At 46.0% G+C, this 17,832-nt stretch overlaps 1 protein-coding gene and 2 pseudogenes across 4 annotated transcripts in view; 2 read left to right on the top strand and 1 right to left on the bottom strand.

Annotated features, from left to right (window-relative positions):
• Positions 1–8,354, top strand: part of CENPE (centromere protein E) — an 80,832-nt gene extending 72,478 nt beyond the window's left edge. For all 4 annotated transcript variants that reach the window (XM_012778994.3, XM_075998323.1, XM_075998321.1 and 1 more), the window contains 3 exons: positions 2,352–2,532; positions 4,869–5,161; positions 7,861–8,354. In XM_012778994.3, coding sequence (XP_012634448.2) covers positions 2,352–2,532; positions 4,869–5,161; positions 7,861–7,955 — 569 coding nt within the window. In that variant the 3' untranslated portion in view covers positions 7,956–8,354. The remainder of the gene's footprint in view (positions 1–2,351; positions 2,533–4,868; positions 5,162–7,860) is intronic.
• On the top strand, positions 2,635–3,058 carry LOC109730120 (translation machinery-associated protein 7-like; annotated as a pseudogene).
• Positions 8,355–14,769: 6,415 nt separating the features above from the next.
• On the bottom strand, positions 14,770–14,886 carry LOC142864928 (uncharacterized; annotated as a pseudogene).
• Positions 14,887–17,832: the final 2,946 nt, after the last annotated feature.

The raw sequence follows: 17,832 nt of genomic DNA on the forward strand, positions 1-17,832 counted from the left end.
CTATTTTTCACATGAATCATATTTATCTTGTGACATCTCCTTAGTTTATGAAAATCTCAAGTGTTTATCCATTATAGATTATTGAAAAATATATGAATTCTACTTTTGCATTATCATATTTTTACATATTAATGAAGATACTTTCAATACTATAAAAGAATGACTTAACAATCAAAGTAGAAGTACCCTTCCTAATAAAAATCAAATACATGTCTTAATAGATTTTAATTTTATGCAACTAATAAATTATAATCAGTGTGCAGTAAAAATAAATAGTGTTCTTGAAACTAAAAATAACAAGTTAATATGTACTTATAAAACTCTGAAATTTATCTAAATATACTTTTTAAATCTAATGGTCATGGTTCTGCTTAAACATTTCTCAAACTATCTTTTTCCATATTTCTGTCTCTTGGGTTTTATTTGAAAAGAGAATGCTGAACAGTGCTTGAGATAGCTTTGTATAGTACAATAAGCACTGAACTAAAAGTCAGGCACAGCCCTCACTTAATGGCTATGTGAAAGTGCAGGATCAGCTTATAAGCTTATACATATATATACTTGTTATAAAGATCAAGCCAAAAGTTGTTTGTGAAAGCACATTGAAGATTCTAAATGAAAAGCAAAATATAAGATGATATTTGCTTATATTATTATCTACTCATTAAAAAAAAATAGAGATAGTGTTAAAGATGTTGCCTAGTACCTATTGTAGCTTGAACTTTCCTAGTGTCTACTGCAGGACAATCAAAGCTCCTACCTGGAAAACTTCAAGGGATAAAAATAAAAGTGAGGATCCTTTGTTACAAAGGGTCAGGATGCTTATTCTTAATTTGTAGCCGACTTTCAGTTACATAGTATACCTAAATTGAAAATAAAATGAGCAGCAAGAATCTCCCCCCCACCCCACCCACACACACACCCTACCACTCTTTTGTTAATTGTTGGTGATCCAATGGATTATTCCACTTTATAAACACCTCACATTTTATGCAACTATACCTACAATTTACAAACACAGTCTCCTATGCTGCTTTTACACACATACCGTGTTTCCCCGAAAATAAGACAGGGTCTTATATTTATTTTTCCTCAAGAAGATGCCTGTAAGGCTTATTTACAGGGGATGTGTTATTTTTTTTAAGTACTGTACAACAATCTATATTTATTCAAATATAGTTAAGTCGTCTTCTTCTGGAACATCATCATCACTCTCCAAACCCTGAATTCCATCCTGAATTTCTTGTGACTCTATTTCCTTTAGAACCATTGGCCCCAATCTCTCATGTCAAGCAATAGAGCTCTCATTAAATGAGCAGGGCTGGCTTATTTATCAGAGATCCAGTGAACACTGGGTCCAGTCTGCACAGTGGAGCAGAAATGATCTCTCTGGGCTCAGCAGGAGACTGCTTGCTGAAGCTTTTCCCCTATCCCCTGGTGTTTGTGGGGGTGAGAGAGGCCCACAGTGCTGAGTAAAACGGCAGCCACAGCGTTCCTTCTTCCCCCTGGGGATACACAATACCTAAAGCGGTGCGTCCCGCTCCTCACTGCACTGAGGAGACTTTCCCCTCAAAGCCTCAGCTTGCAGCACGCACAGGATGGCCAGGACCTGACAGGGGGAGCCGACCTTGTTGGTGGGGCTGCCCACACCTTTCCAGTCACCTCTGGGAGAGTAGCTGTCAGGATGGGGCAGATGAGAAGGGCTGCTCATCATCTTTACCACTCCTCGGCAAAATGCATGAGTTGTGCAGATACACTACCTAGCCACGCCCATCACTAGGTCTTATTATCGGGGTAGGGCTTCTATTGGGCAAATGCTTAGAAATTCTGCTAGGGCTTATTTTATGGGTAGGTATTATTTTTGGGGAAACATGGTAGTATAGAATACTTAATAATATATGTTTCCATATCATACTAAGGTTTATTAACAAGTATGTATTGAATACTTAAAGTGCATTGAATGACTGGTGGCGGACCACACACCCTTACATTTATGTGTACACATTGGGTGATAACAAGCCCTCCAGGTGAGCACTGATTTGAAGATAGATCAATAAAGGACAACTCTAACGGGAGGATTGCTACTGGTACAGTCAAGATGAAAGATCTTAGCTAGATATTATAGTGGGATTGGTTGAGATAGATTCTAGATATACTTAGAATTGATGATCGAATAGGCAGAGTAGGTGAGGTAAAAGGAAAAAGTCAAGGGTGACTTCCAGGGACATGGTGGTTAAAGTGGTTGGGTTTTTATAGTGGCTTAGTGTACTTAGTATTTTTCCTTTATTTTGAACTTTGAAAAAAATAACTTTGAAAATAATATCACCTATTTGTGTATTTGCCTCCCACAGTGGTATCAGAACATGATTCTCAGCCTTCAAATAAACCCTTAACCTGTGGGGGTGGCAGTGGCATTGTACAAAACACAAAAGCTCTTATTTTGAAAAGTGAATATGTAAGGCTACAAAAGGAAATTTCTAAATTAAAGCAGCAAAATGAACAGCTAACAAAGCAAAAGAATGAACTGCTAAGGTAAGATCTGTTTATCTGATATAGATATGCTTATGGCTATTATATATGTGTAGGGGCATAGTATGTATGCATACTTTTGCAGGTGGTAACCATTCATACATTATGGGGAAAGTAATTTTTAGAACTCAGGTAGTAAATGTCTTTAAAAAAAAAATTGGGGGAAGGGGCGGCGACGCCAAGTCCGCCCGCGAAGGTGGCAAGAAAAAGCCCCTGAAACAGCCCAAGAAGCAGCCCAAGGAGATGGATGAGGAAGATAAAGCGTTCAAGCAGAAACAAAAAGAGGAGCAGAAGAAACTCAGGAGATAAAAGCGAAGGCCATGGGGAAGGGCCCCCTGGCTATAGGTGGAATTAAGAAATCTGGCAAAAAGTAAGCTGTTCCTTGTGCCTGAGGGGATGATGACCCTTGATTCCTATTTAAACATCTGTATTCCCTGCCATAACATCTTTTGCCACCTATAGCTAAAATGAAGTGTTGTCTTGGAGCCTATTGTACATTTAAGAATAAACTTTTGTTAAAAAATAAGAATATGGTAGCACCATTCCCAATGTTTGCTATCCATCAGCTGACCTATTTTTAACTAAGCCAGGAATCAGGAGTTGAACAGAGACCTTTGAGGGGGCAGCTGAAATACACCACAAGTTCATATACCCAAGCCAGCGAGGCCTTACTCAGAGAAAAATCCCTTAATTACATTATCATAGCCTTTTGACTTTATAAACAGATCTAACAAATTTAATTATTTGGCTCCTACCTCCATGAAAGATCTTTGTGCCAAGCATTCTGCTAATGGTACAGTAGAAGACAAATAGACATTAAATAATTTTACAAATAACTGATTCTTTGCAATGAGTGCTATTAAAATGAGTAAAAAATAAATTTCCAGTGGACATTATAAAAGGATGCTACTATAAAAGAGGGCTCTAACATTGTCTAGGTGTTGGGGAGGAAGGGTGGTGATCAAGAGACTAATGTACAAGCATACCTTGTTTTACTGCACTTTGCAGGTATTGCACTTTTTGTTTTTACCTCTTGAAGGTTGTTGCCAACCCTGCATGAAGCAAATGTATTCGTGCCATTTTTCCAGTAGCATGTGCTCACTTCATGTCTCTGTCAGCATTTTTTACTCCTGAGTATTTCTTATTTAATGTATGTACATTGTTTTTTTAAGATATAATGGTATTGCACACTGAATAGACTACAGTATAGTGTAAACATAAACTTACATATGCACTAGGAAACCAAAAATTTTGTGACTCGGTTTTTTGCTGTGGTCTGGCACCTAATCTGCAATATCTCTACAGTATGCCTATTTAAGAATAGATCTGAAAAATGAGTGGAAATTAGGTTAGATGAGAGAAGAAGAGGAGTAAACCTTCAAGGCCAACGGAATAGCATATGCACAGGCTTTGAGTCAGGAAGAATAACTAGTGGGGGAGCTGAAAGACGTCATTGTGGCCAGGTGAAGAGATTGCAGCTGAGTAAGGTATGAGATGAGGTGCCAGAGGTAACTAGATTCAGGTCACACAGGCCTTTCTAGGTCATTCAGAGGATTTGGAGGTGTTACCCTAAATGTGATGGGGGGATGACCTGCACTGGGGGATATTAAGCTGAGGGCCTGAAGAGATCATATAGCATCTTTGGCTGCTAGAGCATTATAGGGAAACCTGAATTCAGACTCTGGTTATGGTAGCCCAGGTAAAAGATAATTTTGGCATGGACCAGAATGTCACCATGATAAACTTGTCAATATGATAAACTTGAAATGAATTTGGAAGATCAGTATGAGATTGTGTCAACAGACAGGTAACTGGTAAATTAGTAGGCAAAAATACAGGAGAGCCAGGCTTCTAGGATTGCTTCCCAGGCTTCTCTGTGGAGGAACCGGATAAGTGCTATTGGCATTTCCTTTAAAAACCAAGACTGTAACTAATGTTTTACAAAGTACAGTGTAATATTTCCTTTACAATAATAAAGGAACATCAAAGATTCCTATATCCAGAAGACTAATTTATTAAATTATTATGGCAAAGTGTCAATAGATAAACCACTCCGGATGACATCATTGATTTGTTTGAAAACTTAATGTCCTACTTTGAGCTTTCTTTTCAAGACTCCATGATCATGGTAGTTTGCTGCAATTATTCAATTTATATGAATCAATTTCATTTTCTGAACAGTAGAATTAGTCCAAATAGGAAGCATTAGGTTAAAAATAAAATGTAAATGCGATAAAATTATTTCAACATAGTATTTTTAAATTTGTAATATAAATGCAAATACATTTTAAGAATTGAGAAGTCTTACAGTCTCCCTTTTTTTCCTCCCCACATTTAAGCAATAATCATCATCTTTCCAAGGAGGTCAAAACTTGGAAGGAAAGAACCCTTAAAACAGAGGCGCACAAAGAAGTAGCTTGTGAGAATTCTCCAAAGTCTCCTAAAGCTACTGGAATAGCTTCTAAAAAGTCTCCTAAAGCTACTGGAACACCTCAATGTAAAGAATGGAATTTACAAGATCCTATGCCAAAGGAGTCACCAAAATCTTGGTTTTTTGATAGCCGACCAAAGTCTCTACCAGCACCTCGTCCAGTTCACTATTTTGATAACTCAAGTTTAGGCCTTTGTCCAGGTAGGTAACATTTTTCCAAGGCACAGCACTGAAGTTCTGTCACTTTTACCCCAAGTCCTTATTCTATCCCTTAAACCCTCAGTTTTCTCCAAAGATAGACAAGCACCTCTCTCAAGGACATGAAAATACTACCCTAAAAACAAAATAACTTTTACTGGAAAAGTCTCTTATCAATTCAATGGGCCAGTGTATCTAATAGCATTATATTCACTTTACACAAGGCAGATCATAGACTTGCATTATTTACTTACTCATCCAATCAACGAAATTTTTGAGCCCTACTTTGTGTTAGATATTAGACTCTGATGGTGCCTTGATAAGCAAAATCAGACATAGTCTCTGCCCTCAGAGCTTACAGACTAATGGGAGGTATAGACAGTAATCAAATAGTCCAAAAAAAAAAGTGAAATTCTAACAGTGCAAAAGGCTGTGAGGGATATTATAGGTATTTGTTTTAGGAATATTGAGGGGAGTCTTCTTGAGAAAGGGGACTGAGATCTGAAAGGTTAATATGAGTTAGCTTAACAAAGAGGGGAAGGGGAAAGCATCTCAGGCAAATGGAACAGTGACAACTTCAGAGTAGGAGGAAACATGCCCAGGGGAAGGATTGAAAGAGATACAGTGTGGCCAGAGCAGAGTGAGTACAGGCTTATGTGGGTGAAGTCAGTGAGGCCAGAGTAAGAGCTGGGGATGCAGGACTTTTATAAATTATACAAAGGAATTTTTAATTTATCCTGAGAGCAGATAGAGGAAGCCTTCAAAAGATTTTAAGCAATGGCAAGAGAGCATGAGTTATAAATTTTGAAAACATTACCTCATCTCTAAGGTGACCAACAAATACTGGGAATAAGTTTATAACATTGTTTAAACAAGACATGGTAGTAGTATGGACTTGGCAGTAGAGATGGAGAGAGGTGGACAGATAATGCAAGGCATCTGAATGAATGAAGCAGTGGGGAGGGATCAAGGATCACCCCCAGCTCTGCAGGGGGCACTCCACAAAAGTGGGGGCATTGCAGGAGAAAACTCTGCAACAGCGGGTTTCTGGTAGTCTTTCTCACCACATAGCATCTATTGTGTGCCCAGGTGTACACCTGTTTGTGACGGTGTATCTGCCTATGGAAGTACCATATTATGCAACTGTAGAAATCTAAAGCAGCAAGATTATACATCAAGAAAGGCAGCTTCCAAATCATTTAAAGCCTTGAGCAAAGGTTCCAGAGTTTAAGACATCTACTTGGTGACTAAGAAGAAATCCATCCATTCTCATCAACTACGCATCAAAATTAGATCAAGTTGGCAATGTGAAAGTGCTCTAAAGGAGATAGGAATAAAACCATTCAGAAAAAAAGTCTGTACTGTTCTCTTCATTGAATAGTATCTGACAGTTAAGGACCTTCCATTGGCTACCGCTTACATGGAACTTTTGCTGTACATTCACCATTTTAAAAGACTCTTGAAAAAAACTAAGAAACCTTTATAATCAATTCTTTTTTAAGAGGGTCTCACTGTATTGCCCAAGTTGGCCTCAAACTCCTGAGCTCAAGTGATCTTCCCACCTTAGTCTCCCAGGTAGCTGGGACTATAGGCATGTGCCATTGTGCCAAGCTATAATCACCTTTTGATTTTATCTGATAGTACCTCTGGTACATGTGTAAATGGAAATAAAAACAGTTGAGCAATATATGGATCTCTCTGGTACTATTTTTAGGTGAAATAAATAAAAGTAGGCTGGAGGAATACATAAATCAAAAACTGACCAATTCAGAGTTAAAGAAGCTATTCCCAGCTTGAATTAGTAATATTAGTCTAAAAAAAGCTAATGTCAGTTTTTACTTTTAATTATAAAAGTTATTCTAAAATACCTCCACAGGCCAGGTGTGGTGGCTCGCGCCTATAATCCTAGCACTCTGGGAGGCCGAGGCGGGAGGATTGCTCGAGGTCAGGAGTTCGAAACCAACCTGAGCAAGACCTCGTCTCTACTAAAAATAGAAAAATTAATTGGCCAACTAAAAATATATAGAAAATAATTAGCCGGGCATAGTGGCGCATGCTTGTAGTCCCAGCCACTCAGGAGGCTGAGGCAGAAGGATTGCTTGAGCTCAGGATTTTGAGGTTGATGTGAGCTAGGCTGATGCCACAGCACTCTAGCCCAGGCAACAGAGTGAGACTCTGTCTCAATAATTAATAAATAAATAAATAAAATACCTCCACAAATTAAGATAATTTCCAGGACCAGTTATGCTAGATTTATTTACTTTTATAAATATAATTTTAAAGTATTATTTATAAATAGATGCAGCTGAAGTGCTTTTTAAAGACTCAGTTTTCCAAAGATGACTAAAATACATATTATTTGCTTAGCATGCCTTCCCCCCCAAAAAATAAGATAAAGTCAAATTCACTCTATGTTTGATTCTCATGGAATCTCAAAATGATGAATTCCAAATAAAACTTTATTACACCTTAGTTTTCCATATAATATGATTTTCATAACAGTTCATTTTATGATAAAATGAAGAATAAACTTTTCTAACTTTGATGAAGTGAAATACACCTTTTTAATGACCAAACACAATGAACCACATTGCCATTTTTCATCCCTCATAGCTCTCCTGTCTTAATATCCTTTCCGCTTCCAGCTGTGCTTGCTTTTTGTGTTTTTTAATAGGATTAATTCTTTTTATTTTCTTTCTCAGAGGTACAAACTGCAGGAGCAGAGAATGTAGATCCTCAGCCAATTCCCAGGCACTCCCCCCCAGGAAGAGATGCGCCTGAGTGCAGAACTCAGTAAACTCTCTTCTCTCCCTTTTCCGGGGACCCAGCACTCCTCTTGTAGAAATGACTTCGTTTCTTTACATGTCATTCGCACAGTCCAACTTAATTTCAGTTCAGCTTTCACTTTGCCACTAGCATCAGAAGACAAACAGGAAATGTTTTGCAGTAATTTGGAATGGTGATAGCAGTACCTTCTTCATGCATGTGATGCTTTTTAAAGTTGAATTTTATATATATTTATTTATGTATTTTATAAAGAATAAAGTTATTGAAGGAAATGTAAAGTTATCCACATATGACTTAGATAATTCCAAAGTGTAATACATGTATTAATGTAAAATATATTTTCTTAACAAAATTATAATGTATTTTTTAGTATCTTACACATCCAATAAATGTTTAGTATGAATCACAACTCCGTGTAATATTAATGTTTTCTCGGTGGGGTACTCTCCTCTCCTTGACTTTCAGAATTTTGCTGTAAAAACATATACATGCTTTCTAGATTTAAATTTTTAACTTTCCAGTCCTAATCTTCCTTTTGCTGTAATAAGTACAAAAGTTCTTTTCTGTTAACCCAGCCACCCCAATCCCTATCAGCGCTCTAAATTGGTTGGTTTACTATAGACTTTGTTCTCCATGGCCCCTCACTTCCAGCTGGAAGAACCTTATAGATCATTTGTTCTACCTCTTCATTTTAGATGTGAAGAAACAGTACTAGAGTTTCTATCAAAATTTTCTAAACCTAGCGTCCCCACAGATACATAAAGAACATAAGAATGAACTTCATGCGATCTATAAAACTTTTGAAATTTTTTGTGGACTTTTACATGTGGATTAATTTTTCTAGGACACTAGGGTTCATACTTTCTTTTGTCACATTCCCATGGCGGTCTGTGACCATATAAAAGTTAAAAGACTATGGTTTTATAGATTGCTATTACTTTTATATAACTTTTAAAAAGCCCTTTAAAAAGCAAGTTCCACAAGCTTATAGGACAGTTAAAGTGATTTCAAGGCATTCTTTACTCTGGTAAGAAGATTCATTCAAAGGGAGAGATTATTAATTGCATCATATCCATTATTGTAAAATCTGTACATTGGATATTTTTTTCTTCTCCTAATATACTACCATAGAAGTTCACTAGGACTAAGGGGAAATTGTCTCTTCCTATAATTTTTCCCCCAGACTTGTCCATTAGGAGTCTGGCTTCTCCTTTTCACCCTTATCTAAACAAGACACTAACAGAGAACCACAGGTTTAATTCTTTATAATATTTGTTTCTCCACTAAACACAACTAAAAGTAGTGGATGATAAGGTCACCTGGATAATAAAACTACTTTAAAGGCATCAATATCTGTTGTCAGGTATCCAACATAGTACAATGTTGCTTGAGTTTGGATGCTCATTTCCTTTCTCACTTTTGGGAAGTTTGGGACCATTATTTCTTCCAACAGGCTCTCTGTCCCTTTATTCTCCTTTTGAAACCCCCATAATGTGTATATAGATCCTGAATGATGTCCCATCCTGGTCCCTTAGGCTTTCTTCCCTTTTCTTCATGCTTTTTTCTTTTTGCTTTTCTGATTCAATAATTTCAAATTACCTGTCTTCAGGTTTGCCAATTATGCTTGATTAAATCTGCTGTTGAATTCTAGTGAATTTTTCGATTCAGTTATTGTATTTTTCAGTTCCAGAATTTGTTTGGTTCTTTTTTATAGTTTGTCTTTGTTGATATTCTCATTTTGTTCATACGTTTTTTCCTAATTTTGCTTGTGTCTATTCTCTTTATAGATCACTGAACTTCTTTAAGGCAATATTAATAGGTATTTGTATCTTTGGGATTGGTTCCTGGAGATTTATTTTGAGCCTTTGGTTGGGCCATGATTATTTGTTTCTTCATGTGCCTTGTGAATTTTTTTTCCCCCTGAGTTTTATGCATTTGAAAAAGCTGTCTCTCCCATTCTTTATGAACTGGTTTCGTACAGGGGAAGATATTAGTCAGCCTAATTAGAGATTCTGAGGACCTCTGAAACACTTGGGCCAGGCAGTGCACCTTCTCTGGGCTTGTACATGTAACTTCCCAATTAGAGAAGTCTGCCTGTTTCTTGTTCTCTCTGGTGTCTGTCTATAACACTGCAGATCCTTTGTTACTACAACAACCTACCCCAATCTCCTTTGTTCTGGCTTCCAGACGTCCAAGTATGCCACTCCCCATCAACTCCCCAAATCAGTCCCTCAGGCAGCTTTCTGAAAAGTCAAAATGTCAGATGCAAATTCCGTTTTCTCCCACCCTTCCCAGGATGAAGTTCAACACCCTCTTTCAATGGCAGTTGGCCTCTATCTGTAGTATTTCAGGCCTTCTGGAAGGAAGTCCTCCCCCCTTGCTTTCATCAGCCCCCAGACATCCAAACTATGCTGGTTCTCTGAGCACTCCATCAGGCGTGGAATGTTAGGCACATGTTGCACTTTTCTCTCCTCCCCAACCCCCACCCTTCACCTCCCCTCAACCCAGAGAAAAGTCACTAGGTGGGCGCTGAGCTGTGCTGACTTGAGGGAGGGGTGATCACAAGTAAAGTGAAACAGCTCTTCTCACTCATTTCAGTGCAGCTGTTCTAGGCTTTGCACTTACCTGTTGTATTTAAATTTCTTAACTGGTTTCTGAAGTTCTCATAAAAGGTATTTGTTTTGGTTGTACATTGTCAAGTCAGTGTATCTTATAGGGAACAAAAACTGAGGCTTCCTAGTTCACCATCTGAGGTCCCCCTAGAATGTTGCTTAAATCTTATGATCTGAGTTTCAATATCAAGAATGTGAAGGAACAATGATGAAAACCAATGGAAACTACAAGAGTGTTATAAAGCAGTAGTGTGGTTAGACAACACAAAAATGGTCTATAAAGTCAAGTCAGACCAGAGAAGACATAATATGCTATTGTTCATAAAACACATTGTATTAGTGAGGGTTCTCTAAAGAAGCAGTAGGATATAGAGAGATGAGAGAATATTTATTATGGGAATTGCCTCATGCAATTACAGAGGCTACGAAGTCCCACAGTAGGCCATCTACAAGCTGAGAACCAGGGAAGTCAGAAGCATGGCTCAGTCTAAGTTAGATAGTCTCAAAGCCAGGGAAGCTGATAGTGTAATCTCCATCTGAGGCCAAAGGCCTGAGAAACTCAAGGATCATTGTTGCAAGTCCTGGAGTTCTTAGGCTGGAGAATGTAGAGTTCAAATGTCCAAAGGAAAAAGATGGCTGCCCAAGCTCCAGAAGAGAGAATTCACCTTTCTCTGCTGTGTTGTTCTGTCATGGCCCTTAGCCTGTTGGATTGGTACCTGCCCATATTCGGTGAAGTGAATCTTCTTTACTCAGTCCATTCAGTCAAATGCCAATATCTTCTGGAAACACCTCACAGCCGTACCCAGTAATAATGCTTTATCAGCTATCTGGGTATCCCTTAATCTAAACCCATTAACACCTAAAATTAGCCATCACAAGTCCAGTCATTGCCAGCTTGGCACCTATACACATCTCCTTAAACCACACTTAATCTCCAAATAATGACAATAACAAGGTCATAGTTCCACCTAATATGATACAACTATCAGACCCTCATGTCTGCGATGGAACGTATGGATGGACAACTTCGCATGGCCACACCCTGGGTGAGGACAGAGGACAATCACAGCTTGCATAGGGGTGCGAGGCCAGTTAGTTAATGACAGACACTGACCGCTGGCTCCCTGGCTATGGGATCGGGAAGCCCCCACTTAAGTGTGCTCACGAGCCTTCCCAGCCCCAGCCCCCAAGAGAAGCAGCCCACTCCCTCTCAGGATCTCAGCGGCTTCACTGTGCCTTACAAAGTGGTAACGAACTCCCCTTCCCCCTTCACACATCAGTTCCTGCTCTGCCCGAACCTGATTTTGTCCCTGGTTTGTCTCTTAAATCAGTTGTGTTTGTCAGTTAGGCAACTGGCTCTTAAATATTTGAACCGAGACTCTGTTTTGGGGGTGGGAGATTAAAAACCCCTGCATTGGGCAGGAGTTTTTCAGGGCAGACCAGTGACCTCGCTGGCACTGCTTTGTCATATTTTGCATACTAAATGTCAACAATTGAACACTTTACAGATTCATGATTTAATGTAAAATCATCATGCGTGGGGCTAAAATATTCCTAGGGAGTAAAATTTCATAAAATTCATTATAGAGCATTCATACACTAATACAAATTGATTGAAACAAATTCCATACTTCCTTTCAGAAAAGCTGAACTGGTGTTGCAATAGTCACTTTGTCTCTGTGGCTGGCAACAGAGAGGTATGAACTTCGAGCAAAATGAGTACAGCTCTCAAAATATCACCAACGCCAACCTGGAATCAATCCTAAAGGGTTTTATTTGACCAAAACAATGCTTAACTGAATTTAGAATTTAACCACTTCAGTACAAGTGTCAACTATAGTCAACAGCCACAGATGAAGGCGCACAGCCGAGCATCGACTTTAGTCGACAGCCAAAAGCTTTTACTTTTACAGTTTTTATCTCTGCGGTTGCAGTGTGTCCGTTCAGCTAATAAGTTACTACAAATCTGTGACCTTTTAACAAGTCCTTAGTAGGATGTTATTATAGTTATTTTCCTAAAGCTGCCTGCAAAGTGACACGAGCTTTCAGTGCTTTAAAGCTTTCCTCATCACACAAGAGCAAGACGGATTCGTCGTCAATGCGCAGCAGACCACCGTGCGGACTGTGAGTGCGGCTGTGGGCGAGGTGTCCGGCCATGAGCGCCGCACCTGAGTGGCTAACTAAACCACAGCATTATTGGCATCACCTTTAACTTCTCAGAGATAAAGCTTCAACCTCTAATGCCTCAGACTACGGTCCTAATTTAAAAATTAATAATTAAATGCAAAATTAATGAGAGGTTTCGATTTTGAAAGATTATTTTTTCAGTTCTCATCGAAAAGTTCTGTTTTAGTAAGCTGCTAAAACAAACCTTGTTAGATACTGCATAAAATTAACAAGTATTTTCATTTTCACATTGGCACCTCTGTCAACTCTCCACCTTCCTGGGCAACAGGGCAGCAAAGCAGGAGGAGCCTCAAAGATTGGGCGCGTGTGGGCTGCAGGCCGTGTCTGCAAGGCCAGGAAGGGCCGTCCCAGTCCTGCTTCCTCTGTGTCGAGGAAGCAGCACCTGCCTGCTTATCTGTCCCCAACTGTCAAAACAGCACAGATGTCCCGCAAGGGCAGGGGCAAACACAGAAGGTCGCCTCTGGCTGTGATTCGCTGAACCACGCTGGCGGCAATCCTGCAGCCGGGAGCCTCTCTGAGCTCCCAAGACTCCGCCCAGGCCTGGAGGCCAAGGGGAGGACGCCACTGTACCTGCCCACCCTGCCTAAGGCTTGGGGAGACCCAGCTCAAAGTTACTGGTTCAGAGGACAACTGCTCATCTGCACAGCGGAAGCAGGTGCGGAGCGCTGAGGCTGGCAGAGGATATGGAGGAAGACAGGCTGCAGGCTCCAGAGGGGCGCGGGTGCCCCTGCCTGCTTCCCTCTGCGCTGGGCCCACGGGAAGGCGAAGCAGAAGAGAACATGTTCTGCAGACACTCTGCTTAACCCACCACAAATTCCCCAATGCAGGGGCACCTGCACCCCTGCAGGTCCTCGCCCACCTGTAGGGAAAATCTGCACAGCTGAGTTCAGGGCCTGAGGAAAATTGGCCTGGAAAATATTAACAAGAAAGTGAGGGGGCCAGTGCCCTGTCACTGCCTCAGTTCTCAACTGGGGACGGGAGTTCTCTGCTTAAACCTTTCTCTGACTTGTCAAAGTGACTCCTTCCCAGTTGACGCCAGGGAAGTGGCTTCTCAAACCTGCTTACCTGTGAAGCAAAAGGTCCATTATTTTACAGTAAATATGGGCTGTACCTAAAAGCATTCGCAGATCCTATATGTCTTTCATTGTGTTTGACATTACAACCAGGAGAAGGAGAAATGTTAAGCAAGGGAAAAATGGGTAAAGCAGTTGCAGCTATAGGTGAGGCTTCCTTCCCTTGCAGTTCCAGGACCCCTGAGGCTTCCAGAAGCCCCACCAGTTTCTCCGTTGCCCGCCAGCTCCTCTGGCCCACATGAAACTCCTCATACCACCCCCCCCCCCCAGCACGCAGTATACTAGAGGAAGCTGCACCCACAACCCTGGTGTCTCCAGGCCCTGGAATCATGTCCAGGCACCTGCTGGGATGCGGCTCAAGGTTGAGACACATCACAAGGACGCACTGTCAGGTTTCCACACCGTCGTGCCTGGCTTGGCGTCAGGAAGTGTATTCATAGCAAATAGAAAGAAAAATATTTTAATAGATTTTTGATTCTAACTCAACTCTTTGGACCAACGACAGAAGCATAGTCCGAAATTGCCACAGAAAATAAAAACACGATTCAGCTTCAGAGCATGTGTCACCCTAAGCCTGGTGAGCTTGCAAGACAGCTTCTTTTTGAAGGTAAAAAATGAAAAATCATTTTTAAGAAATTTTATTTTCTTAATCCAAATAGTTAAAGTAGAAAATGACAATTCCTACAAAGAACTAGCGTCAAAGAGCCACTTAAAACTTCTTGCATATAAGAAGTTTAAGAAAAGCATATGTCACCTTCATTATTTCTGAGTAAAAATGCAGCAAGTCTTCCCTGAACAGTTACTGAGTTTCAAGCACTTACATAGTTTTCACATTTAATTTTCACAACCCAATCAAGGTAGGTCCCATTTTTTTACCCATAGTACACAAGGGAACTGTAACTAGATATTTAAGCGACACTCCCAGGAAGGCCACAGAAAAAGAGGCAAAAAGAACCTACGGCACCTGGTATTCCCGGTGGTCTCCCATCCAAGTACTAACCATGCCCGACCGTGCTTAGCTTCCAAGATCAGAGGAGACGGGCGCCTCAAGGGCGGTATGGCCCTAGACGGCACAGGGCGCCCCTGAACGCCTCGAGACCGAGCTGCTACGTCCCTGCACCTGCTCCCGCCCACAGCCCCGCGCCAGCGCCAGCGCTGACCGGGGCAGTGAGGTCCCGCCCAAGGCTGGGCTCCGTGGGACAGGAGTGTTGGGTGGGGCGGGCTGTCCCCGCACAGGATGCGCTCCCACGGGCCGCCAAGCGCCGTTTGCCCCAAACCACAGGCGCAGCACTGTCCCGCTGCACCGCGGGGCGCCTGAGGCCCCGTCTGGCGGGAGGGTGGCCCCTCTGCCCCGGCCTCCCAGACGCTCTCCCGGAGGGGACACTAGGGCCCTCCCCATGCGGGACTGACTCCTGCCAGCCCACCTTCCTCCCCGCACCTTCCCCCTCCTTCCTCCCCCCCCACACCTTCCCTCCCACCTTACCCCCACCTTCCTCCCCGCACCTTCCCCCTCACCTTCCTCCCCGCACCTTCCGCCTCCTTCCTTCCCCCTAACCACCCCCCTCCTTCCCCCCTACACCTTCCCTCCCACCTTCCCCCTCACCTCGCCCCCACCTTCCCTCACACCTTCCCCCTTTCCCCTCACCTTCCCCCCCCGCACTTTTCCCCCTCCTTCCCTCGCACCTTCCCCCCTCCTTCTCCCCCCAGCACCTCCCCCTTCCTTCCCTCCACCTTCCTCCGCACCTCCCCACACACCTTCCCTCCTCCCCGCACCTTTCCCCCTCCTTTCCCCCCACACCTTAACCCCCTCCTTCCCCCCCCGCACCTTCCCCCCCACCTTTCCCCTCACCTCGCCCCCCTCCCGCACCTTTCCCCCTCCTTCCCCCCCACCTTCCTCAGGGGCCTTGGTGCTCCCCTCATGCCCACCGCCTGCCCCTCCGCCTTGCCCCTGCCAGCCCTATCTGGCCATGCCCACCGAACGTTCCAGCGCAGCCGCTGCCCTTCTACCGGAGGCCCCTTGCCGCCCTGCACCCACGCCCCGCGCCTCGAGTAACCCCCCACCACAAAGACCGTGGCGGCCGCGTGTGCCGTTGCCCCACCTTAACCTGGCGCTTCCGTAGACCACCTGGCCCTACCCGGGGTGTCGGGGCAGGGGGAGACCGAGGGGCGTGCCGGTCAGCCAGCTCGCGCCACCCACCATCCCCCACCCAAACTCTCAGACACGCCGCCAACCCCCGCTGGACACCCGGACGCCCCGCCGTCCCCCACCCGGACACCCAGACGCGCCGCCGTCCCCCACCCGGACGCCCCGCCGTCCCCCACCCGGACACCCGGACGCGCCGCCGTCCCCCACCCGGACGCGCCGCCGTCCCCCACCCGGACGCCCCGCCGTCCCCCACCCGGACACCCAGACGCGCCGCCGTCCCCCACCCGGACGCCCCGCCGTCCCCCACCCGGACACCCGGACGCGCCGCCGTCCCCCACCCGGACACCCGGACACCCCGCCGTCCCCCACCCGGACACCTGGACGCGCTGTCGTCCCCCACCTGGACACCTGGATGCCCCACCGTCCCCCACCCGGACGCCCCCCACCCGGACGCCCCGTCGTCCCCCACCCGGACACCTGGACGCGCCGTCGTCCCCCACCTGGACACCTGGATGCCCCGCCGTCCCCCACCCGGACGCCCCGCCGTCCCCCACCCGGACACCTGGACGTGCCGTCGTCCCCCACCTGGACACCTGGATGCCCCGCCGTCCCCCACCCAGACGCCCCGCCGTCCCCCACCCGGACGCGCCGTCGTCCCCCACCTGGACACCCCGCCGTCCCCCACCCGGACGCCCCGCCGTCCCCCACCCGGACACCTGGACGTGCCGTCGTCCCCCACCTGGACACCTGGATGCCCCGCCGTCCCCCACCCGGACGCCCCGCCGTCCCCCACCCGGACGCGCCGTCGTCCCCCACCTGGACACCTGGACGCCCCGCCGTCCCCCACCCGGACACCCGGACGCCCCGCCGTCCCCCACCCGGACGCGCCGCCGTGGGGTCGGAGGGCCAGAGCGCGAGCGGAGACGGCCCTTCCCCCAGCCGGGGCGCGGGCGGCGGGACGTCGGCGTTTCCAGACGTTGGCAAAGCGCTTTCCAAAGGGCTGCATTCGAGTCCGCAGGAGCGCAGACGCGGCCAGTCCCTGGCGGCGGGGACAGCCTCCCTTTCTGGTTATTTCGGTTCTGTGCCCCAGGCGCCCGCCAGGGGAGGCCTTCTCGTCTACACCACCGCCTCCGGGGTTCCGGCGCCGTCGCCCCGGATCCTGACTCGACCCGGTGCTCCGCACTGCTAACTGCCACGCCGCAGGAGGCCCTGGAGCCCCGCGGCTCCCACGGGGGAAGCGGGGTCGCTGGGGCTGGGCTCCCTCCAGCGCCGCCCTGCCTGCTCCGGGAGGGCGGGAAGAAGGCGGGCTGGTCCACGCCAGCTCAGCAAGGAAAAGGGCTCCGCGGGGACCCCTGCCCTCCCAGCCGTGCGCCGGGGAGTCGGCCAGGCTAGGCTGAGGGGACGGGCGGCCAGCAGCCCTACCTTCCAGCGCGCTACGCGAGGCTCCGGCGCCCGCCACTTCCGCGCTCGGCGCACGTGCCTGGCCGGCGGCGCCGCGGGCGGCGAGGCTGCCACCAAGCATCCAGCCGCCCAAGCCCCGCGGGGCCCGCCCGGCGACGCGGCCTGGGGCCTGCGCCCGTCGCCCCGGGGCGCCCCCACGCGGGGAAGTCAGAGAGCTCGGGGACCTGGGCGTGTCTGAGGGCCCGGGAGGGAGCGCGGGGGTGCGGCGTGCAGGACGGCGCTGTGGCCCGAGACTGGCCGCGCCGCCCTGCGGAGACCCAGCCGGGTGGGGGCACAGCTGCGGGGCGGACACCCCATCTCTGCCCCTGGGGCCTCCCCTACGCGGCCGAGCGACGCGCTGGCCCGGAGTCCAGAGGTCGGAGCGGGAAGGGCCGCCGGGCCTGCAGGCGGCGCCGGGACCGACCTCGC

The sequence above is a fragment of the Microcebus murinus genome, chromosome 27, assembly GCF_040939455.1.
Source record: "Microcebus murinus isolate Inina chromosome 27, M.murinus_Inina_mat1.0, whole genome shotgun sequence".
NCBI lineage: Eukaryota > Metazoa > Chordata > Mammalia > Primates > Cheirogaleidae > Microcebus > Microcebus murinus.